The sequence below is a fragment of the Nilaparvata lugens genome, chromosome 11 (genome assembly GCF_014356525.2).
Source record: "Nilaparvata lugens isolate BPH chromosome 11, ASM1435652v1, whole genome shotgun sequence".
Lineage (NCBI taxonomy): Eukaryota > Metazoa > Arthropoda > Insecta > Hemiptera > Delphacidae > Nilaparvata > Nilaparvata lugens.
This window is the reverse complement of record NC_052514.1, coordinates 41,520,347-41,546,241: the sequence shown is the minus strand read 5'-3', so window position 1 is coordinate 41,546,241 and position 25,895 is coordinate 41,520,347. Positions and strand designations below refer to the sequence as shown.

General features: G+C 33.5%; 1 protein-coding gene across 1 annotated transcript in view; it reads left to right on the top strand.

The window, feature by feature from the left end:
• LOC111053625 (fatty acyl-CoA reductase wat) overlaps positions 1-25,895 on the top strand; it is a 66,416-nt gene that overhangs the window by 4,726 nt on the left and 35,795 nt on the right. Inside the window, exon 2 of the mRNA XM_039438453.1 lies at positions 22,930-23,147. Coding sequence (XP_039294387.1) covers positions 22,930-23,147 — 218 coding nt within the window. The remainder of the gene's footprint in view (positions 1-22,929; positions 23,148-25,895) is intronic.

The window sequence follows — 25,895 nt, the reverse complement described above, 5'->3', positions numbered from 1 at the left end:
ATGGTAGAGTCTCTATCTAAAAGTCGCTGAAAGAGTAGCTGACCAGTAGTTTTTGTAGGGTATGTGTACCATCTGCCTCAAAAAAGTGACTTTTGAAGCCCTATTGTTAGCTAACAGAAGCTGATAGAAATATTTCAATTGCATAGATTATGTCCTAAGATCCTGTCCAATATATTAGAAAAAGAAAAAACAATTTTTTTGAAAGAAAATAATTATTGAATGCACAACCTTAAAATGAAAAGGTAATCCAACTTTACTCAGTTACAATCTATTTATTCATGGTAACTACAGACTCTTGTAATATTCAAATAAACGTGTACATTTCAAATACGGAAATCAAGTTTAAATACAGAGTTTACATAACTCTATAATTAGCAGAAAAAGAGTATAATTTATTGCGCTGTGTTGGGCGCACAATGTAGTCTTGCAGCTTTTTTGCACAGTCTGTAGTAAGTTGTAGTTTATATAGTTGTCAAGCTGGTATATGACGTACGGTATATTTACAAGGAACCAGAATAATTTATTACACGTTGTAGAAAATTGAGAGCACCTAATAATTGATTATTATTTTCGCATACATCTTTGAACGCTCAATCATTATTGAAACAAGGGGATTTCCATAGATGAATTAACAGAATTTTAATAGATGAATCTTTATTATTTACTAGTCTAAACGCGTTTACGCATATAATTGAGATATTTTATGTCATGAATCAGGATCATCATAAGTGATAATTACAGTAGGAATTGTAGAAAGTTGAAGAGCCATGACCTCCTCCACAAGCCTTCTCCATGTATCTCTGTCCTGTGCTCGCTGTCTCCACCTTCAAACGCCCAAGGATTGAAGGTCTGCCTCCACGTTGTCCAACCATCTCAGCTTTCTTTGTCCCCCTGGTTGCTGATACAGAGACATACGTGCTGTACGGGTTCCACCACTACCTCCGTAAACAAAGCCGTAGTGCATTCGTGTGACGTCAGCACAGGTAGGGCTCCTACACCAATAGAAACACTAGCTGATATAGATCAGCTGAAATCAACGAATTTTTATTGGTGTAGGAGCCCTACCTGTGCTGACATCACACGAATGCACTACGGCCTTGTTTACGGAGGTAGTGGTTCCACTGGCCCAACCAACGAATTCTAGCTCATCTAACTAGATTACTGAATCTAGATACTAGATACTAGATTATTATCGTTAAATACAGATACACTTCTTTGATTCTTTATTGATTGATTCATACAATTAGTGCATCATAAAAATGATAGGGAGAGAAAAAATAAGGTGGCCTTGTGCTATTCCTCTCCCAAATTTAGATAAGTTCACATATGGTCCGAAATAGGTTAAGTCTTGTAGTTGTTCACTTCACAAAATTTTCAGTCCTTAATTATTTTCACAAAGTAGATTTTCCAATTGAGATGCTTCAAAACCAAACATAGAAGAAATATTTCATATTATTTTCACTGAAATAGGAAATATTCAATATTAAATAAAAATCCTGTAGGCCCAATAAAACAATCTCCTCAGGGTAATTGATGTAGGGGAGACTGAATTGATAGTCTATGCCTACAATACCAAGAAGCTGTCTGATTGGACATGAGTTCATCAGTCGCCATTTTCATTGACAGCTCATCACCAATACGAAGTACTCAGCTTCAGAATGTCTCATGCCACTGTCCAATGAGATTGCTCGTAAATTCGTGCATGACTCATATTAGCCACTCTCATAGCCACTCTCATATTAGCCACTCTCTTATTAGCCATTCTCATATTAGCCACTTTCATATTAGCCACTCTCTTATTAGCTAGTCTCATATTAGCCACTCTCATATTAGCCACTTTCATATTAGCCACTCTCATATTAGCTACTCTCATATTAGCCACTCTCTTATTAGCCACTCTCTTATTAGCCATTCTCATATTAGCCCCTCTCTTATTAGCCACTCTCATATTAGCCACTCTCATATTAGCCACTCTCTTATATACTCTCTTTCATATTAGCCACTCTCTTACTAGCCACTCTCAAATATGTCACTCTCATTTTTTTCTGTCTTGTGTTTGTGCTGCTTTCCACCGAAATATTTTTTTCTAGAAAATTCTGTAAATGAACAGACCGTATATTCTTTGAAATGATTACAATATTATCATGAAGCTGCATCCTGATTTATGGTGTTCAAGTAATTGGAATGATGGGCCAGCTATAGTTTTTGAAAATATATATTTCAGGAAAGTAACTTCAGCTGGAGTAAAGAAGGATAAAAATATTGTATGAAAGGGCGTCAAATTGCTAAATCTGGCCCTGCATGTACAGCAAATATTCTATAAATTAAAATAGAAAACCAAGTACCCTTTTTAAATTGTTTACTCACAACATTTTTCGGCTGTATGATGCCATTATCAAGTCCTTGATGGAGAAGGGTAATTCAATTTATATTTTTATTTATACTGTATTCAAAATTGGCTCTAAGGGGGAAAAGACAACAAATATTATTTATCTGTTAAATATTTGAACTTAAATTTCACGCAGTAGGAAATTTACAAATGAACTCCCACTACCTTCATTGCAATTTCTATCGGAAACTAGAATTTCTTATTTTATTTAAATTGTTATACTTGTACGAATCAGTTTTCGAAATCAACATTCATACCCTACTTGGGTCCAAACAAAGACAACAATAGTTATTTTCCTACAGATACCCTGAAAAGTGACCATTTGTGCACTGATTGCAGGCTGCAAAGAATCACTTTTCCGCACTAGTGCGCAAAGTGAGTACTTTGCGTACTCCAGATTTGCAGCATGACAACGCAAAATAGTTAGTAGGTTATATGGAGCACCAGTGCAGCAAAATCAAAATTAAGTTGGTAACAGTGACTGCTGTGGCTGCTATAGTGAGCAGAGGTGCAACGAAGCACAACGCGCTAATTATTAAGTAGATATTATAATGGAGGACAACGACAGCACAGTGCCACCACAGCACACACCACACAGCTGCCCCCCGCCATTCAAACACACATACATTATTCAGGCAATTTTACCCATAATTACCCACTTTTCATATTCAATGGTAACTGTAGGAAAAATTTAATGTGAAATACGTGCGCAAAGTTCGTTTGCTGCACTCAAGAAAACCATTCCGCCCTCGCCTACGGCTCGGGCGTAAACGTTTCTTTCGATGCAGCAAACTGTCACTTTGCGCACTAGTTGCACAAATAACTATTGTGCAACTAGTGCGCAAAGTGACAGTTTGCTGCATCGAAAGAAACGTTTATGAATGGAACGTTAGGAATGGTTTCTTGAGTGCAGCAAACGAACTTTGCGCACGTATTTCACATTAAATTTTTCCTACAGTTACCATTGAATATGAAAAGTGGGTAATTATGGGTAAAATTGCCTGAATAATGTAGTAGTGTTTGAATGGCGGGGGGCAGCTGTGTGGTCTGTGCTGTGGTGGCACTGTGCTGTCGTTGTCCTCCATTATAATATCTACTTAATAATTAGTGCGTTGTGCTTGGTTGCACCTCTGCTCACTATAGCAGCCACAGCAGTCACTGTTACCAACTTAATTTTGATTTTGCTGCACTGGTGCTCCATATAACCTACTAACTATTTTGCGTTGTCATGCTGCAAATCTGGAGTACGCAAAGTACTCACTTTGCACACTAGTGCGGAAAAGTGATTCTTTGCAGCCTGCAATCAGTGCACAAATGGTCACTTTTCAGGGTATCTGTAGGAAAATATTATTTATCTGTTAAATCTTTGAACTCAAATTCCACGCACTAGAAAATTTGCAAATGAATTCCATAACCTTCATTGAATTTTTTATCAAAAACTAGAATCCCTTATTTTATCAAAATTGCTGTACTTTTACGAATCAGTTTTCGAAATCTACATAAACCCTACTTGGGTCCAAACATTCAAACAAATTAAAAAAGTTTAACAAAAGTGAAGTACCGGTATCCAGAAAACGTCCATACTCGGATAATCGCACACTATACGATATTATCCACAGCTTTCTACTTAGTCAGAATAATATCCAATCAATTTTTTCTAAGATATAATATTCGATCATCAAACTTGTTCAGGTTTCAATCTTCTTATAAGAAATAACAAGTTTGCAACAACCTTGCATTGCATCTAATTGACGAAACATTACAATAATTAAGAAATATAATAGCTTCTGCAAGGTTATTTAGGTGTCTTCCATGATCTGAAAACCTCTTATAATTGATCAAAAATCATATTGATAAGGGAAGGTTTTTCCGGTATTTTTCCGTTGACTAAAAATTCCCAATATAAATATATGGGAGAACGCAACTGGTTATATGGTAAATGTATGTAATTATATACGCCATACGCCACACCACTAATACTGCTATCTATACCACTTGAATATTGAGCAAACATGCAGTATATACAGTAAGCCGCGCAAATGAATCCAGTATTTCCTTTTACGAACCTATGTGATGATAAATTATTGAGAAATCGGCGGCTTCAAGGTTCGTTCACTATGTTGGATGCAGTTTTTACCTTGTAAACGAGAATTGCATACAAGTTCAATAGCACTGCATCCGAGTCAATTATTTATCTGTGATAGCCTACTTGTGCTATAGTGAGGTCCACGTTATAATGGCAGTTTTTGATTACCATTGGTGTTGCTATCCTTGACTATCATTCGACAAAGCAGATAACGCTATACACTTCTAGCTTCACAGCGTTGTCAGACCGTCTTTTAACAAAGTAGGAATATAATTGACCGAACGTAGTGAGGTCTATGTTTTTAACTCGGATTTTCTTTTGTCTGTCTGTATGTAACGCGATTACGGCCAAACGCGTTAATAGAATTCGATGAGATTCGGCAGGAATATTCCCTTTTCAACTGCGCGTCGATGTATACACAAGGTGTTTTTTTTTAATTTCGCATTTTAAGGATAATATGAAAAGAAAAGGAATTCCTCCATACTCTGATATCACTATATTATATCATCTACTTTGTAGATAGGATTAATCAGACTATAGAATTATTCATAATCAAATCAGCTGACAAGTGGATTATTCATTGCATGCTTTACACAGATGTCTGGCCGTGTCTATTTCTATAAGGTAGGGTTTCGATTTATGTTTTATGATGCGTGCCCTGTATCAATATTCTCACATTTGAAAAACAAATTTAATAGGTGATTGAAAATAAAATAAAAAAATGATTTAATGAACTTAATAATGCTGAAAAAATTATAATATTCTTGATTGAAAAAAATAGTTTTAAAATAGTTGAGAAATATTTTTATCAGATGGAAAAATTATCACGAAATTATCATATGGGATATAAATTCAGTGAGATATAATTCAACTGAGTTTATTAGCATAAGTAAGTTTTTGATCTTGGAGAAAACAAATAACAGTTTTTAAGAGTAAAATTAAGATTCAACTGAATCAATTAGAACAGGTGACATCAGATACTTGTGGATGAGAAAACTGCGTGAGGTATACTGTTCACAGAACTACTAGATAATTAATAGAATACTCAATATAGATTATGAAAATTTGTTAGTCAATCATTGAAAAATATATTTTCTTGTCAAATAGAATTTATTGATTATTTCCAACGAGTATTAACAATTAATATAATACAAGGTATACCTGTATCAGCTATCCTCTATATTTATTCATTTACAACAATCTATATAAGAAGACAATCTATATACACAATCAATTATCTATATACACTATATTATAAGACAATCTCTATAGAAGACTGTGGTAAGACAGAGAATCGGCAACGGTGTTCTCCTATCTTTCTCCACTGCCATTATAACGTGGACCCCACTATAGAGACGCTCTTTTTCACTGTCAACATTCTTTGAATGAGAAGCTTGGATTCTATTTATATGGAAATTTCATTTAATTGAATATAATTACAACACAAAGTTTCAATTTCTCCATTAAGTTCTTCCTTGTTTTGTAACGGTTTCCGTATCGTGATTTGAATAGAGCAAGTAGTAATAAATTTGATTCGACTTGCAAATTAAAGTTGTAGTACCTGAAGGAACAAGGTTATTCAATTAGCAATGGTTTAGATTAGTAATCTGATTAGCTACACTGAGCAATGGTACTTATAATTCCTTGCAATTACAATGTACATTCCTGATTTCTATTCTCAATATCCTCATCATCCATCATGACATTCTTATCTTCTCTATTGTGGACGAAACTTAGATTCCAAAACCACAGAATGAAAGTATAATTTAATGATTTATTACAAAAAAATGTCTTATATCTATCCTCAATTTCCTTCAATCCTTATTACCTACCTTCATATCTTCATTTTTATTTGTTCTACTGTAGATAAAACTTCGATTTTCAAACAATAAAATGAGAGGATAATTCAATGACCAATCACAAAGTGAAATTCCTAATCTTCATTCTCAATATCCTTTTCATCTACCTTAATATGACCTATGTATAATATTTGGACAATTTGAAACTAAATTAGAAAATTGAAAAAGTTTTGGGCAATAGCCTGTTTTTTCTTTTCTGATCATTGTATTGTTTGTGCTAACCTAATAAATAAATGAATAAATGTATATCTTTATTCTTATTTGTTCAATTGTAGACAAAACTTCGATTTCTTACCAGAGAAATGAAAGGTTCAATAAATTATTTTTAGGAATAACAATGGAATAGTAGGTCTAGGAGTTACGAAATTTACTCTCGTATCTCTCCTACCAAGGTCTATTGCATAAGAAAATAAAAACTAATGATATTAGAGGTCAGTTGTTTATCAGAATAGGGAATTACAAAAATATTAGCTTGTATTTTCTCATGTAACAGAACCCAGAATATCATCATTATTGCAACTTTGAAAATGTTTTGTCTGAAACGGTTTGTAGAATGTAGGCAAAGTGTAGTATTATTCTCAACCACTCACAATAAGTGTAAACAGTATTGCGATTGGTGGATATCAACAAGTACTGAACCAATCACAAGCTAATACTCCTTCCATTCTTCGAGCTGTCGTCCAATAGGAAGAGACTATCACTGTAGAGTACTATCACCTAGAGAGCGTACTCTCTGTTTATCAGTAACCTTTTTTATTTGTAGCGTGCTTTTTGCAGCTGTATTCCAAGTGACTCTCCTTAAGTTTGATAAGAAAAATAAATATAATGTATGATGTATTGAATAATATATTATAGAGAGGCGCACGTTATAATAGCAGTGGATAAAGATGGGAGAACAGTGTTGCCGATTCTTTGTCTTCTATGGAGGATAGCTGATATAGTGCCGGTATAATATATGATGTGTGAAGAATTTGTCCAAGAGAAATTAGTGGACTGTATCTTATTTGTGTGGCAATGAGCCGAATGAATAAAAATGATGAGTAAGAAATAAATAAGTCTTATTACTTGCATGGACGAAATTCCACATATCCGAGATGAGTAACCACTGTGCTTGAAAGACTGATTGCAGCTTGGAGGCAAAATGGTAACTCTGATAGTAGCTAAGAAAAAAGGGTAAGACACCAAATGAAAAGATTGGTTAACAATATTCAATTTAATAAACAACAGAAAATAGTAAAAAATTTATATGAACAAAAACAGCAGTTGCTGTAACTAGATTTCAGATGGGCACATAAGCACAAAAGCAGAAAAAAGAGAATTTGATGTATCTCAAATACAAAATTGACTTTAAAATAATTGTATGAAATTAGATAAATTGCAAAGTTATTTTAATGCCTACTACTCAAATTGACCATGAATTATTAAGAAAATATAATTTTCAAAGGGGTGAATTGCTTTATGAAAATTTAATTTAGGTACTAGACCAAATTCGTAAAGACAAAACAATTTGATAATTCAATAGGTATACAAAATATCTACAGAGAACATTAGCTGTAAATACAAAGGTTAATTAGTACAACAAACAAAGAATAATACAATATAGGATGATATGTAAAACAGGGTATGCGCAAGACGCTAACAAAATGCTTGAATTGATTAGATCGATTTGAGTCTTGAATAAATCGAGATAAAGACTTGAAACGTCTCAATCGTAGAAAACATAAGTTGACAAAAATGTTGGTAAAAATGAAAATTATTTCTAATTATGTCTAAAATTGGTAGAAAGCTCATCAATACATAATTATTACACACATCAGAACAATAGCACAATTATTTGAACGCTATATTGCGGTAGCAACTTAATCAAATTACTAAGTCAGTAGATTCAAAACTAGTAAAAATGTGACTTGAATAAAGATAATAATAATAGCAAGGGCTAATTATTGTAATAACTGCAATAGGAAAAGATCTGTAGCAAGGTTACACATAGGCTAGCAAATAAAACGTTGTAAAACAAAGTAGGTTATGTAAATGGAAATGTAAACAAAACAGATTACACAAAAGAAATATACGCTGAAGAGCGATGCAATGACAAGTCCAAATTTGTAATGGCTTGTATCAAAACTAGTAAAGCAATACTTAGAATGCTTATAATACAATAAACATAATTAGGAAAAACTGAAAAGTTCACTGAAGCGCTGTGGCTTCAAGGTAAGGTTATGTAAAAATTGAATTTGCAATGAAAATTGCTGTTCAAAATATGAAGCAAAGGTGAAGCTTCAAAATGCGATGTTTCAATATATTGAACGATTAATTGTGAATCCAGTAATAACACACATTAAACGGGAGATTATGACAAAGTAGCCTAAAAAAATACAAAATGAAATTGAGGATAAAATATAAAATTACTCAGCTTGAGACATGTTGAATTGAAGAAGTAGGAATGCCCAGGAGAGGACAAAGTGCGACCAGCCTCGACTTGTAGACTTGTGAACATGGATGTCCACCAAGTATGTGTTCAAATGGATTGAACACCCGATGAAGTTGAACTCCAGACGACCTTCTACGACGAATACTGTGAGTGCACAGTAGAGATGTTGAAGCAGCAGAGTACTATCAACGGAACCTTCTAAGGTTGAAGGCCCCCCGAGAGATGACAGCGTGGTAAGACCAAGACTGACAAGAGAATAGAAGACGATCCAGAACAGCTTGAACTGGGAACGAATTCCTCGTAGAAGTTATCCTAAGCTGCCGTGTTTAGGAGGAAGTCTGAGTTTTGCCGAAGGAAACGGCCAATGCGGAGAAAACACACTTTGAGTAAAAGTTGTCCACGAGACGCGGTGCACAAATGAAATATTGAGCTATTTCAATAAATAACGAAGAGAAATTAAGGATTTATGACTCAAAACGTCGAATATGATTAACGTAACAAGATTTAAAACCAGCCATTGGTAAAATGTGAAAAGTACGGGAAACTCAGAAATTTTGGTGACTGTGACTTATGGAGAAAGACGCTACGGAACGGCCATGTTGTCGACGAGTGAAGCATCCTACAACCAAAAGGGCGGATGCGGAACGATGTGGAACTAACAGGAAATGACAAGAAAAACACAACGCAATAGACTCAAAACTTCACAGAAAGTCTTGAAAGAGATTAAAAAAATACAATCGCAATGACCATAAAATGATTAAAGAGTCAGACGATAATAATACAAGACGCAAAAGCAATAAATGCGTGACGAACTTACGACCGGGGAAAAAATAAGGGGAAACACATTAAGTTGGCACTGGAAGCGCGCCAGATTCAAAAATGACGAACCGAACAAAGATACAACTGAAAACAAATGAAAGTAGTGCATACATCTAACAATGTGATATCGACTCTTCATTATTCTTCTAAATGATCAATTACATTTTATTTGTCAAAAGAACTTGTCAATCAATTATTATATTTCTCATTGTCAAAAACCGATCTGGCAACGCTGCGGAGCTAGAGAAGGATAGCGCTATCTGCTTTGTCGAATGATAGACAAGGATAGCAGCTCCAATGTTAATCAAATACTGCCATTATAATGTGGACTTCACTATGTGCATAAATTCTTAGTTACATAGATTTCCTAGATTCGGCCCACACCCCACAATAACCATTCATAATAAGGACAGAATTAGTTCTGAATATCAATGATCCGATAAGCCTTTGTGTATTTCTGAATGAATGTATAAATTTGGAACACAGCATACTAGGACTCTAGATATAATTATACAAAAAATAGTGTATTTGTTGACTGGCTACATAAGGAAAGTCCTCAGTGGTAGACAAGTTGATTTTTGCGAACTACGTCTCTGTCACTCTCTCACTCTATCACTCTCTCTCTTTCTCTTTCTCTCTCTCACTCACTCTCTCTCTAAAAAACATTGATATCACTGAGTCCTTGGTTTGTATACGAAGTCAAGTTTCTCCGATTTCATTCTCTTAGCTTGTTATCAATCACCTTGATTTTTTCGTTTTTCTTCAAAGTAATCAATGATCCTGTCTTGTACGATTATCATATGCGCACATATTTCGCTTTTTTAGAAATTTGTTGAACAGGTTCTTGTAGTGTTTATTCTATTTTTTTTAAATTATGTGTTGTCAGTTAACCTCCATACAACCACGTGACTTCACCTACAAAACTAGATTTTCAGACCTAAATAAAATATTGTCACCTAAAATAAAGTTCATTTGGGAAAGTATTCAACAAACTCTGACATTTCTCATTTGAAGTGGATTTCGTGCTGTTCCATAAAAACACTGTAGAGAGCAATATTATGCTAATAGTGCTTTTAAAATTGAGTTTGTTTTTCGGTAATTCTTCAAAATTATATTTTTAATATATGAATATTTCCTATTTTAGTTATAATAATGTGGAATATTTCTCCTATGTTCAGTTTTGAAGCATCTAAATTTGAAAATCTACTTTGTGAAAATACAGAAAATACTTGAGGACTGAAAATTTTGTGAATTGAAGAACTACAAGACTTGGGCTATTTCGGACATGTGTTATCCAAATTTGGGAAAGGAATAGCTAAAGGTTACCTTATTTATTTTCCCCCTATCATTTTGATAATGTACTAATTGTAAAAATTAATATTGTATCCATTTTAGATGTTAACATTGACACTCATCACTTCCTGACAAACAATTAGCAATCACCAATAATTAGCGAAACAGAAAACATTGGAGCCTGGTAATTATTCATTAATCCTGTACATTAAAAACCTTACAGAGGATAAACAACGTCGATTTAAAAGTCATCAAAGAATTACAATTGTAAATACACAAAAAGATCTATAGTTTTGAGAGGAAATGTTTGTTAATTTCTCCATGGAATAAATTATTCATTTTCAAACAATTACAGTGTAGATTATCATTGATTGTACGATCATGAATAATCCATTCAATTTGTAAGTTTATAGGAATGATGTATTGCTTGATTGGGAATATTGAATGCTCCAAACATAGACGACTGGTTTCATTTTGGCTTAAGTGTGATTTGACGATTTGATTATTAGCTGTATTGCTGTTTTGCTGCAAGCTGTATTGCTTGATTGGAACTTATTGAATGCTCAGTACATAGACGACTGGTTTCATTTTAGCTTAAGTGTGATTTGACGATTTGATTATAAGCTTTAATGTTCAAGGTTCAGAGTATGAAACATACTTTGTTATGAACATTTAATTAGTACTTATTCACCCGGATACTACAGTGTGGTCCACGTTCAGTGTTTGATCAACATTGGTGTTTCTATCCGTGTCTATCACTTGACAAAGCAGATAGCACTATCTTTGTATAGCTCCGCACTATCTTTCTCAAACAATGTAGAGAATTTATAAGTAATATATCTAATGAACAAACTATTCAATCTCAATTATAAAAATGTATTAATAAATCATTGAAAAATAAATTTTCTTGACAAATGATTAATTATAACAAGAATAAACAGTTAATATATTTAATTATACAGTTAATATGCAGTTTAATTATATTAAATTAATTAACAGTTAATATTACATCCTACCGAATTTTCTGTGCGAGGCTGATTTAAGTGTATCGAAATTTGGGGGGCTCTAGTGGTGCCAGCGGGGTTTCGTGATTTGGAGGTTTTCTCATAACCTCCAGTGTGCTCTCTAACTGATTTTGAGGTGGGTTTTCAGAGACAATCAGCTGTTTTGGCTGTGATTTTTTGTCATTTGCAGCTTTAATATAATAAGAATAATTAATATTACATCAAAAACACCGGTTTCAACTATCTTCTATAAAGTAAATAAAGTTAGGTGATACAAGCTATCTTCTATAGAAGGCAGTGGCAAGGTAGAGAATCGGCAATGCTGTTCTACTATCTTTCTTCTCAGCCACTATAAACGTGGACCTCCGTTTCAACTATCTTTTATAGAGAGAATAAAGTAGGGTAATAGAGGCTATCTTCTATCGTAGCACCGCAACGTTGCCAGATCGTTTTCAATTTAGAAATCCTATTATATTAAGCGAACAATCTATGTATTTATATATCTGGTTGTTTTTATATATCTGGTTATTTTCATAACTGGTTATTTTTATATCTGGTTATTTATGTTTAACGGATCTCGAAAACGGCTCTAACGATTTCCACGAAATTTGGAACATAGTAGGTTTATGATATAAGGATTCGATTGCTCTAGGTCTCATCCTTGAGAAAACTCGCTGAACGATATTAAAAGGATAATTCATCCTTGGCTGAAACAGCTGTGGATAGTAAAAAAGTGAGTATGTGAAAAATCAAAATATCGCATCCCCGAAATTTATAAGATGACATATAACAAGCTGTGAAAATATAAACACGATCATTATTTTAAGATAATTGTGTTCTGTTTATCAATAAATAAAAAATAAAAAGCGAAGCTCGGTGCTCCGATATTAATATGGTCAATGAACAAACTATTCAGTCTTAACTTGAAATAAAAATGCATTAATAAAGCATTGTAATTGTGTAAAAAATTATTGTAAATTAATCAGTAAAATATATTTTCTTGAAAAATGATTAGGCTACTTATTTTTAACAAGAATAAACTGTAAATATCATATGAGACAAACTGAATTTAACTATCTTCTTTAGAGTAAATAAAGTGAAGTAACAAAAGCTATCTTCTATAGAAGGCAGTGGCAAGGCAGAAAATCGGCAACGCTGTTCTCCTATCTTTCTTCTCTGCCATTGTAACGTGGACCTCACTATAGACTGTATTGTAGTTAGTAAACTCATGAGAACGTATTAGCAGAGATGAACGAAATATAGTTTTTGTTTCTCTATGGTAATTAGCTAATTTTATATGGATGATTAAACTGATAGGTAAGGATATGAACCAATTCAGTTATCAAAATACGAGTAGCTTGCTAATCTCCATATAGCTTCAAGTTTTCAATCAGGATATGTGATTGTAGGAAAAAACTTATTCATCATAACTAATCAAAATGAGTGATTATTATTGAATATTAATGTTGTAGAAATGATTGACATACTTAACGTGATTGACAACTTGAATGAATGAGTAAATTAACTAATTAAAGATTGACAGCTATCAAATCTGCAAAAGTTCAAGGTGAATTTTCAAATGAACTCAATTTTCTGTTTTATTTTTTACCATCTCGATCTCCGTTCATTCATCCACCTTAGGGTCAAGCCACATGAGTCGCGTTTTTGGTGGAGTTGGCAGGAGAGGAACCTCTTTGGCTGATTATCAGCTGATTCTCGAACGCTAACCCAATCAACCAATCGGAGAACTTCCTGCTTTGCCGACTCGCCTGAAACACTCTTTTATTGGAAAAATTGAGCACTCTAAAAAGTAGTAAAATAGTTCCTGATAATAATAATTTACCTTGAAGTAAACTAAAATAAAAACCGATTGGCCTACTGACTGATCAACTCTTGGAGAACTTATTTCAAAGTCATTGATTCTTTCTTCAATTTCAAGTTTATAGAGAGTAAGTTAGTTAACTTCCAGTACAGTTGGATATCGCGTGAGCTTCAATCCAGTTATTTCCTAATCAAGCATTAAATAACCTTGATTCAGCAAAAAACTCAGTGAAAACAATAGAAAACGCTTGAAAAAGTATACCAAAGAATGCGTGCTGTATATGTGAATGTAGTTACAGCTTGATTTATATATCATTTTAAGAGTAGATTTCCTCGGATGTTGTTGAGAAATTCATACAGGAACGAGAAAATGGATACTAAAGTTGGATATATTTCATTGGTATAAAACAGACCAATATTATTATTATTATTAAAATTATATTTTTGTTGTGTGAAGCCACAAATTCTGAGCGGTGCTCAAGTGGCATACAACATGTCATTTTAAGAATGGAGTCACATGAATGCTCTAAAACACTCCTCAATGGTATAAGGACAAGCCTCTGCCAGTGTCCTAATTATCTTTGAAACAAATAACTTATAGCTGCTACACAGCCTTATATCCTCAGGACGTATGAATCAGATTGGAGTGGAATTTCAGCTTTTCACCTCAGGAGAGACGAAAATTGGATTTCAAACAGATTGCTTCATGAATTAATGAAATTTTGAAAATGAGTGTGAAGATTCCAAGAAAACAACGTGATACTCGAATAATTTTAACCAAATTGAAACGTTGATTGTACTAATTTTCATCATTGGTATATTTCCAAAATAGTTGACAATTTAAGCTGGAAACGCACTCAGCAATGCTGGTGAACAGTGAAAATATAATTTCCATAAGTTCTAATGGTATAATTCATACTCACTCGACCGGACTGAATGGGAATAGTCCAATTTAGAACTCGTGGCAATTATATTTTCAGGATTCACTGTCACTGGTGTGTGATAATCCAGCATTATGCGTTAATTGAGAATAATCATAGAGTACAATATTATTTTACCTGAATGTAAGCAATTTGTAGAACACAACCAATGAAGAAACATATTGATTGATAGCGATTTGTAGAACACAACCAATGAAGAAACATATTGATTGATAGCGATTTATAGAACACAACCAATGAAGAAACATATTGATTGATAGCGATTTGTAGAACACAACCAATGAAGAAACATATTGATTGATAGCGATTTGTAGAACACAACCAATGACGAAACATATTGATTGATAGCGATTTGTAGAACACAGCTAATGAAGAAACATATAGATTGATAGATTGATAGCGATTTATAGAATACAACCAATGAAGAAACATATTGATTGATAGCGATTTATAGAACACAACCAATGAAGAAACATATTGATTGATAGCGATTTGTAGAACACAACCAACGAAGAAACATATTGATTGAAGGTGAATGACCACTTGTTGCAACTTCTAGAAAAACTGTAAAAAAATATTATAAAAAGACGAAACAACTTCTATGAACTCAATTAGTTAATGTTTTTATGAAGTGATCATGACATTCAATCTAGTTCTCGAAGGTCATCAACTGTAGTGTTGCAAAACAAATGATAGCCCAAAGAAAAAACATTTTAATGATTGATAGCATCACACACATTAAATATGAATAAAAATTGAATTGGCAGTTGAACTTGAAATATATTAAAATTTTAATTTCTCCACCTGCTTTTCCTTTGTTTTTGCGTAGGTCTTGTTTTTTATTCGATCGTAAATGAAACTTTATGACCGAAAAAGTGAATATTGAAACTCGTAAACTGGACTTCAAGTTGATTGCAGAATTTTTTCTTATCTAGGAAGAGAACAATTTGATTGTACAATACAAAAAAATGCTTTTAAATACGTCATCGTAAAAATAAAAATCTGGTGTGGCGCTCTCACACAACTTTCCTTGCCGTTATGAAAATTGATCACCTGACGCTAGAGTTCCCGCACATACTAGTTTACTATTCAAAGATCTGAACCAGCTGGTTACAATAACGCTGGATACACACGAGATCTGCTATCTCTTCATAGTGAATGAATCAATAGAGTCAACAGTTGCCAACAGTTTGCAATTGAATAATCACATTTTCTCAAATTTCAAGCTTATTTTCAATTTTAGGTGAAAATGTTACTGAGCATTAATTGTAGAGATTCTCATGCTCAATCTTTTTCACTTGAATTTTTTTGTTAAAATTGTATCTGAAGCCTGATAATGGAGAATCTAAAATCGAACTTTGCATAGATTGAGTGGAGCTCCTGAAATTTTTACAGATATGGGACTAAGGGCAGTTGATAGAGCTTATCAATGACTATTCTAAGTATGAATTTAATCAAAATCGTTGGAGCCGTTTTCGATAAAATCGCGTAAAACCCTGTTTTTGACAGCATTTTCGCCATTTCAGCCGCCATCTTGAATTGCATTTGATCGAAATTGTTCGTGTCGGATCCTTATAGGGGAAGGACATTAACTACCAAATTTCAAGTCATTCCGTTAATTGGGAGATGAGATATCGTGTATACAGACGCACATACACTCATACACACACACACACACACACATACAGACCAATACCCAAAAACCAGTTTTTTGGACTCAGGGGACCTTGAAACGTATAGACATTTAGAAATTGGGGTACATTAATTTTTTTCGGAAAGCAAATACTTTCCTTACCTATGGTAATAGGGGCAAGGAAAGTAAAAAATGCTATTAAATACGTTAAAATACGTCATCATGAAAATAAAAACAAATAAGGAGTAATAAGCATGCATTGTGGGGCTCCGCTGAATATGCTATCATCAACATGTTGGCCGGGTTGGTCTATAGTGAGGTACACGTTTTAATGCAGTATATGATTAACATTGGTGTTGCTATCCTTGTATCATCCGACAACGCCGAAGGCGCCATCATTTTCCAGCTCTGCAACGTTGCCAGATCGTTTTCCAACAATGTATGAGTATAATTAATTAACAAAATATTCAATCTCAATTATGAAACTTATTCGTTTGAGAAATACATTTTTTGGTTATTTTGAACAAGTTGATTTTTCATCATATATATCGAAATCAGGCTATCCTCTAGGAGCATAGGAAAAAGAATAATTATATTATTTTGTCTCTGATAGGAGACAGTGGCAATCGGTAACGCTGTATTCGTATCTTTCTCCACTGTCATTATAACGTGGACCTCACTATAGTATTTTTATTCAGTTAAAATAGTTTTTCTGTTGTCCAATTTATCATAGAATTTTGTTCTTCTTCTTCTTCTTCTTCTTCTTCTTCTTCTTCTTCTTCTTCTTCTTCTTCTTCTTCTCTTCTTCTTCTTCTTCTTCTTTTTCTTCCTCTTCTTCATAGAATCTTATTGGGAGATTATTTATGGTGAGTCTGACTACATTTACGATAGAATTGAAGTATAGTGATCCAATATTTTTTCTCTATTAGGGCGAATTATTGGAAGATTAACTAATTTACTCTATGCTGAAACTGACAAGATTCACGGGAAATACTGAATGTTATATTTTTAAAAAATGAAAAAAAATCAATTTATCAGAATAGAATATGGAGACAGACGAAGGAAAAATCCATTCCCAGGTCAAGATCCTGTAGGACTTCTAAAGAAGTCCTTCTTTATTCTATATTCCGAAATTCGCGACATTTTTTTCGAAAATCTTGTTCACATGTGTTCGAATATTGTAACCCACACAGATGTCCTTCTGTCATCATATATGGTTTTGCTTACGTCTGCATGGTTGCAGACGTTTGATTTTATCTTATCTGTCTTCTGCTAGGTGCCATCTCTGCGATGATCCTTTTTATTTTTTTAGCCGGCTTCTTCAACGTTTGATGCAACAAAATACATTTATTTCTAGTCATATTGAAGGAAATAAATGAAATTAAGAACTTCCGATCAATTTAGAACGTCAATCATCAATCACAACAATACAAATGCTGTCGGAGCTTTGATAACTTCCAGAATAATGATACGTTTATCACTGGATATGGAGTAAAATGAAGAATAAACTATAATTTGTGATGTAGCCTTGGGAGAGGAACAAAAATAATAATTTATTAAAAAGAGTTTGAATATAATTTACCAGAGCTGATTGCTGATTGCTCCAATTCATTATGAGAAGTGGCCTATTGATGTTGTGTGATGTCTTGACTTTTATTAGAAAAGATGAATATCTTTCGCCAGGCTGTCGAGGAAAATAATAAATGAATAGCTGTACTGACAGTTCCATTAAAATCACTGACAGGTGTTATACATTTATTCAAAGTCAAGGTCTACTCCTTGTCCAAATGTTATATCTGCACTGGTGATTTGTGTTTGTTTGTAGCATTGTCATAACATATTATGTTTCAATTGTATTGCTTCTTTTATTTTGCATTAAAACTACGTGTCTAAAACCAACAGTGCAAAACGCTTGAAATGGATTTACTGCATGATATTTTCAGGGAAATTACAAACTTCAGTTAGATTCCTGTTATAAAGTCAACACGTTTCAATTTTATTGCACTCTTTTAAAATTTTGCATTAAAATAAGTCTACAGCGTAAAGCACCGCGTGCAATATATCGCATGCATTATATTTTCAGGAAAATTACAAACTATAATAGGATTAGAAATAATATAGATTACAAATTATATAGTGGGATTCCTGTTATAAAGTCAGCACCACATTAACATTTTTGTTGGCTATCCTTTTCTGTCATTGGACAAAGCAGGTAGCACTTTCCCTCTTCAACTCCGTAACGGTACCAAATCGTTTGTAGGCTATTAAGAAATATTATACTAACATCCACAATATTTAATCGCCATTACGTGAATATATTAATAAATTATGGGAGGTTATATTTTTTGAATAATGTATTATATAATAACTTTGTTGTAGTACAGACTTTACTTCTAAAACACCTCAAATCCATGATCTTCTGAAGAGAAATAGAAAAATTTATGTTTTCAGAATGGCAGCTTACAAGTATGTGATTGTTGCTTGCTTATCATTGGTCGAAGCTGCTCACGTACATTTTGGCATCTAAAACAGTCGAGTGGGTCTCAGTTCATCAAGTTACCAATTATTCTTGAGATACTAAAGACTCTTGTCTTGCAATAAGACAAGTGGGAAGTTAAGCCGTTTAGTTCGTCAAGTCTCACGACATCAAGTTTCCGTTGCAGACTGATGTCAGCTACACTATAGTGAGGTCCACGTTATAATGGCAGTGGAGAAAGATATGAGAACAACATCGCCGATCCTCTGTCTTGTCAATGCTTTCTATAGACGGTAGCTGATACAGGTTTATTGATGTAATATTAACTGTTCATTCTTGTTCAAAATAATCAATTATGTTTTATTACGCAAGAAATTATATTTTTCAATAATTTTATTATGAGTTTTCATGATTAAGATAGAATATTTTGATAATTCATTTTATGTATTCACTTATGTAATCATAATACAATTATAACATTGGAGGAAAAACTAGGCTGAGCCTGTACTATTTCTCTCCAAAAATTCTGATAAAATGCTAATGTTGTCCAAAAGTTAAGGTTATGTAATCACACACTGCTTTGTCACTTGATTTTCGGTTCAGAAATTAATGAATTGAAAATTTTGAATTTTGAAGGTTGATGTTATACTCTAAATGAATCACAGAATGTATCACAATAAATTAAAAACTTTAAAAATATTGCACTTATTTGAAAAATTTGAATACAAAATCAAAAACCCTACTCACTATTAGTTATTTACAGCTGAAAAAAAATTAATTAATTATTAATTCTACATTGTTAGAAGACGATCTGGCAACAGATCAAAGCGAGGAAGAGATAGCGCTATCCGCAAATGATTTGGCAATGTTGCAGATGTAGAAAAGGCATATCTACACTAAGGCGCGCTATCTGCATTGTCAAATGGATAGCAATACCATTGCTAATCAAAAACTGCCTGCCATTATAACGTGGACCTCACTATAGAAATAAATTCTTTCAAGGCTAGGCACACACCAGTTAGTCAAGACAAGACAAGACATGATTAGACACAATACTTCACATAGTTGCGCTTATGAATACTTGTCTAATTGCAATGTCTAATCAGTGTGTGTTGCATCATGAGCAACTATGTGAAGTATTGTGTCTAATCATGTCTTGTCTTGTCTTGACTAACTGGTGTGTGCCTAGCCTTATAGTGATGTGAAAATTTGTTCAAAAACAGTGTTTTAATAAGAGTTTAGTATTTCTACTTTTTTATATTCCATTATTAAAATATTCAAATTGTTCAAATTACAGTATTTACAATAAAAATTCAAGTATTCACAATTTAAATTACAGTATTATTGTTCAAACTATTCAAATTGTATTATACAATTTTCACATCAAATCACTTGATAGAACAAACTCCAGTGATGTATGAAATTTAAATATGAATGAGAACAATTAGGAATGAATGAATAAATGAATTAGATTATGATACATATCAGAACTTGTATGGACTTGAATTACGGTGTTGATTTTCTTATCAATGTCAACGATGTTGTTGAAGCGTTGACAGAATACGAGTTTATACTAATGTTTTCATATAAACATGTTTAAAAACTTTATATTAGTTTAAACTCGTATGAACTTTCAGTTCTCGATCAATATGATGAATTGATGAAAAAGTTGTCCAGTACGGTGGGTATCGCTCCACTAAACTTGACAAATTAGATTAAAAAAGTGAACTTTCAGAATCTCATGACAAGTAATAAACTGTGAAGTATATCAATAAAATTTGAGAAAAAAATGTGATATATATATTATAATTTGAGGAAAACCAGTCTTGTACAAGTTTTTCCAGTGAGGATTAAACATATATAAATTTGATTTCCTTTAAACGTTCGTTCATTCACGCTAATTCGAATTAACAGCTGAGCAGCAAGTTGGGTTCCTGGATTATTACACACGTTATAATTGGTGTGTTTCCACTTACGTTCTTTGTTCATTGAAGGTTGACATGATTGAGATCTAGAGGAGTAATTTTGGAATGACGTAAAAGTCCTAAAACTATAGTGAGGTCCACGTTATAATGACAGTGTTTGATTAGCAATAGTATTGATATCCTTGTCTTTCATTCAACAAAGCGGATAGTGCTATCTCTTTCTCGATTTGCTATGTTGCCAGATCGTCCTTCAACAATGTAGAATTAATAATTAACTAACGAAATATTTCATCTTAATTATGAAAATTCATTATGAAATGATTGAAAAATATAATTTCTTGCTCAATAAAATATTATTGATTATTTAGAACAAGGATGAACAGTTAATATTTCACTTTAATGAACCTGTATCAGCTAAAGTCTATAGAAGGCATTGACAAGACAGAGGATCCGCAACGTTGTTCTCTTATCTTTGTCCACTGCCATTATAACGTGGACCTCACTATAGTGTGTATAGTGAGGTCCATGTTATTATGACAGTATTTGATCAACATTGGTGTTGCTATCCTTGTCTATTATTCGAAAAAGCAGGTAGAACTATCATTTTCTAGCTCCGCAACGATGCCAAATCTGTATTGACAATGCAAAAATATAATTTATTAAGGCAGAGAATCAGCAACGCTGTTCTTTCACTGCCATTATAACGTGGACCTCACTATAGCTGACCGTGTATCAGCCTGCAACGAAACTTGATGCCGTGATACTTGACGATCTAAACGGCTCAACTTCCCACTTGTCTTATTGCAAGACTAGAGTCTTTAGTATCTCAAGAATAGGTCACTTGATCAACTGAGATCATGACAAACTGACACCCTCTCGATTCTGTTAGATGCCAAAATTTACGTGAGTAACTTTGACTGATGATATATGCAAGCAGAAATCACATTCTTGTAAGCCGCCATTTTGTAAACAAAACTTTCTTCTACGTTGAATAATCTCGACCAATGACATATAAGCAGCCGTTTCGTTGTAGTAAACTCCCACGTTCAACGCATTCTCATTGGCTCACGTTAACAAACCATAGATAGAAGACAGAGAATGAGTTATGGAAAATTTATAATGCAATATTTTTAAAGTACCATATTGGAATTGGGACGTGATGAATTTATTATCCAACATCGATACCGTAAGCCTACTTGAGAAATAATATCAGGAATGACAGTAATCGAAGCATTGAAGTGAAAGTTTTATAAGAAGTTTGAATTGACAGCAAAGTGATCAATTACGGGAATTTTTATGAATTGAGTGTGAAATATTCCTGAAAATCAATTTAGGAGATGCATTCTAAAGAGCTCTGCCCATTCATGGTTTTATCATAAAGGAGGAGGAGGAGGACGACGAGGAGGAGGAGGAGAAGGAGGAAGACAGATGAAGATGAAGTGGAGGAGGAGGAGAAGTAGGAATCGGAGTAGGAAGAGGAAGAGGAGGATGAGGAGGAGGAGGAGGAGGAGAAGGAGTAGTTGGAGGAGGAGGAGGAAGAAGAGGAAGAGGAGGAGGAGGAGTTGGAGTTGGAGGAGGAGGACCTCACGTTCATAGTTTTGTCGATAGTTCATTGATAAAATGTGAACTCAATTCAATTCAATTCAATTTATTTATTCCAATATAAAACACTGTACAAAATAAAATAGAACAATCATGGAATAATTATTTCCCCGCATGGACTGCTGATCCGTGCGCGGGGAAAGAGTACCTAATCTATACAGGTAACAATAGTGTAAAAACTACAATCAATAACTTAAGATTAGATAAGAGATAAAATATTGTATTAGTTCAAGTTTAACCTATGAAAAGTATAAATAGTCAGACTGTATCAAGGACGATTTACATAGCACAAGCACCCGACTCAGAATCTCAGAATACTTCCTCTTCTGGTGAGCTATCTGAACTAACGATTTAACAACATTAAAATATAGAAAGTAGAGTCTGAAAGCATAAGATAAAATAATAATGATTACAATTAATAAATGAAACTCAGGTGAGGCATGAAGGGCTTGAAACACAAAATCACAATCTAGTGAGGTTTGTGGATGAATATGTGCCAATTGCTTTGTGTCACCTATATGGCGATTCCAGCAGCCATAATATGTTTGATAAAAACTAATGTTTTTATCAGATTTGGAATCCATACTAGTGTAATTCTCAAAAATATATCCTGATATATTAATTTAACAAATTTTTTATGATTTTTTCAGGAGTGAAAATGGATCTGGATGGTAGCAAAGACACACCGATCCAAGAGTTCTACAATGACGCGACAATCCTGGTGACGGGAGGGACGGGCTTTCTTGGCAAGGTGCTAATCGAGAAGATCATGAGAACATGCCCCAAATTCTCCAGAATGTACCTCATCATACGACCCAAAAAAGGCAAAGACTCACTACAACGATTGAAGGAGATATTCGATGATCAGGTAAGGTTCAATTTCTCAAATAAAATATATCTTAGGAGCGTTTACAATAGTCAAGTATCCTCTGATTCAAGTTCGCTTGACGTTCGTGTTAAGCTGCGTACAGATATACACGCCTCCAACCCGCTCCGCGCACGCTCCGCCCTCGTTCCGCCATCGCTCCGCCATCGCTCCGCAATCGCTCCGCCCCCGCTCTGCATTCGAACCGATCATGAACGTTACGGGAGATGTTAGCTCTTCTCGCGTTCCACTCTTGCTCCCCGGTCGATCATCAATCGCTCTGCTCGAGTGACGTTCGGTTGCGGAGCAGAGCGAAAGTCTGTACGCACCTTAAGATAAATGTATTCTGCAAACTTCCCTTGTATTGTGTGAACGGCCCTTAATGAGTAATAACAGACTACTGTGAAAAAACTTGATCTGAATTTATAAAGAATCCTATTATAATGTTTTTATTAATTCATACAATAAAAAAATCATTAAAATGATAGGTAGATAAAAAATAAGGCAACCTTGTGCTATTCCTCTCCCAAATTTAGATAAGGTTACACATAGTCCGAAGTAGGTTGAGTCTTGTTGTTGTTCACTTCACAAAATGTTCAGTCCTTAATTATTATTTCCACAAAGTAGATTTTTAAAACCTTCTTGAGAAGGAGGTGTGAAAATAGCATAGAAAAACAATTTCAAAATTATTGATTAGTATCTTCTATTTATTCTGTATAGGTTTCGTTCAGTTCAAAAACCTCTCAAGGTCAAGTTGAGAGTCAATATCACTTGACACACTCAGAAAATTTAGGACATGAATACTGGTCATCACTTGTATCCCAAATAGCTCTTGCTTTTGACAATAATTAAATTGAAGAATCACTTCACATAATGGAGAATGTTTACTAGAACTTTGTTATTCAGTATTTCTTGTTAAATTGTTCACTAACCTGAAAGTCGTTGAATACTTCATGATTAAGAGTAAATATTATGATCAGAGTGAGCAGCTATTTAGAAAGATGTATGTTGACTTTTGAAACTTTTAGAGCTGTAAATGAAGAACTGTTTTGTTTTATAGTACTTTGACTCCAACTTTAGAGCTCTCTCAAGTTAGTCATCAAGTTCATCAGCCTAGTCACTTGAGACATTATTTGAAGGTGTCTTTCGAGATTCTGAAAATAGCTGCGTTTTGTTTTTGGAAAAGTGGTTTCAAGTGGTGTATTAATACAAATATAATTCAAAAAACAGGGAGTCAACAAAGAACAACCTCTTCACCGTTTACATTACAGTAATTTTGTTTATTGAGAAATAGTTATTGAGAAACTGTTTTCAGTCTCTAAAATTCTTTACGACGTAAACAACTATTCTTATCGAGAAATTGATGGATATACACATCATGATTTAGAATAGATAATTGAAACTATAATTCGTTGTAGAAGATTGAATCTAGTATTCCTTCAAGAAGTATCAAAACCATTACAAACAAATGACCTTGATAAAAACAATTATAACAAAATTCACTTTGAACTAAAGAAGCAAATAATTCTTTTGAAACGATCCTTTAAATCAATCTCTGAGGATAATTGATAAACTGCTCAAAATGGAAGGGAGTGGTGATTGATATTCCAAATTTCAAATAAATTTATTTCCATCTTCATACAACATGCACGATACAGTATAGGATACAAATTAACTATTCTAATACACAGCATGAACCATTTAATGAAAATGAGAATATTTCCACCAGCAAAAGTAAAACTTGCTCGCTGGTGGGAGTCCATCCTAAAACTAAAATTAATAATTATCAAATACTAGGAAAAATAAACAGGAAAAGAAAAAACATAAGTTCAGGAAAAGCTGTCTCCGAACTATACTCAGGTTGCTGTGATATACTTTGTATTTTCTCACTATGTTAGGTCTGAATGAATAAGATGGCCTGTCAGATTCCTCAAAGTGCTGTATGTAGTTATTAATGTATTTTATCAGCATTTTTATATATAATTGTCTCAGAGTCATGACATTAAAGACTCTGAATACCTGCTGTGTGGGATAGTCTCTGGGTTTACGGAGTATAGTTTCAATTACACCTTTTTGTGTTATAAATAGCCTATTTAAGTGAGAATCATACCTCCCCATACTGTGATTCTATATCTTAGTATTGATTCAACTAAAGCAAAGTAAACAGCTTTTATTTGCTTTCTGTCCAGTATTTTAATAATTTTATAGAATCTAAAAATTACGAATTTTAATTTTTTAATGATGAACTTTATGTGATGATCCCATCTTAGGCATTCATCAACAATAACACCTAAATATCTAATAAAATTCACTTTCTCAAAGACAGGACAGTTGCAGTCATAACTAACGGTTGCGATTTGTTTCCCTGGAGCGAATTGATCACATTGAGTATGTAGTTTTAATTTCATAGGTATGAGTGGTTTAACAACAACATTTGCTGAGGAAGTTAGGTATATATTTAGTTTTACCAAGGTTCAAGCTAAGTGTATGCTGGTCCAGCCAGTTCTTCATTAAAAACAAATCATTATCCGCATTTTCAAAAACTTTTTCCCAGTTGACATCTGAAAAAATGACTGCAGTGTCATCAGCGAAAGAATAAATTTGACTATTTTTCAATTTAATATTCAACATTTCATTGACGTAAAGCAGGAAAAGAATGGGTGAAAAAACTGATGTTTTGAATATTGATGTCAGGATTGATTTTTGTTTCATATATACTAAGGCATTTGAATATATATATATATCAATTTA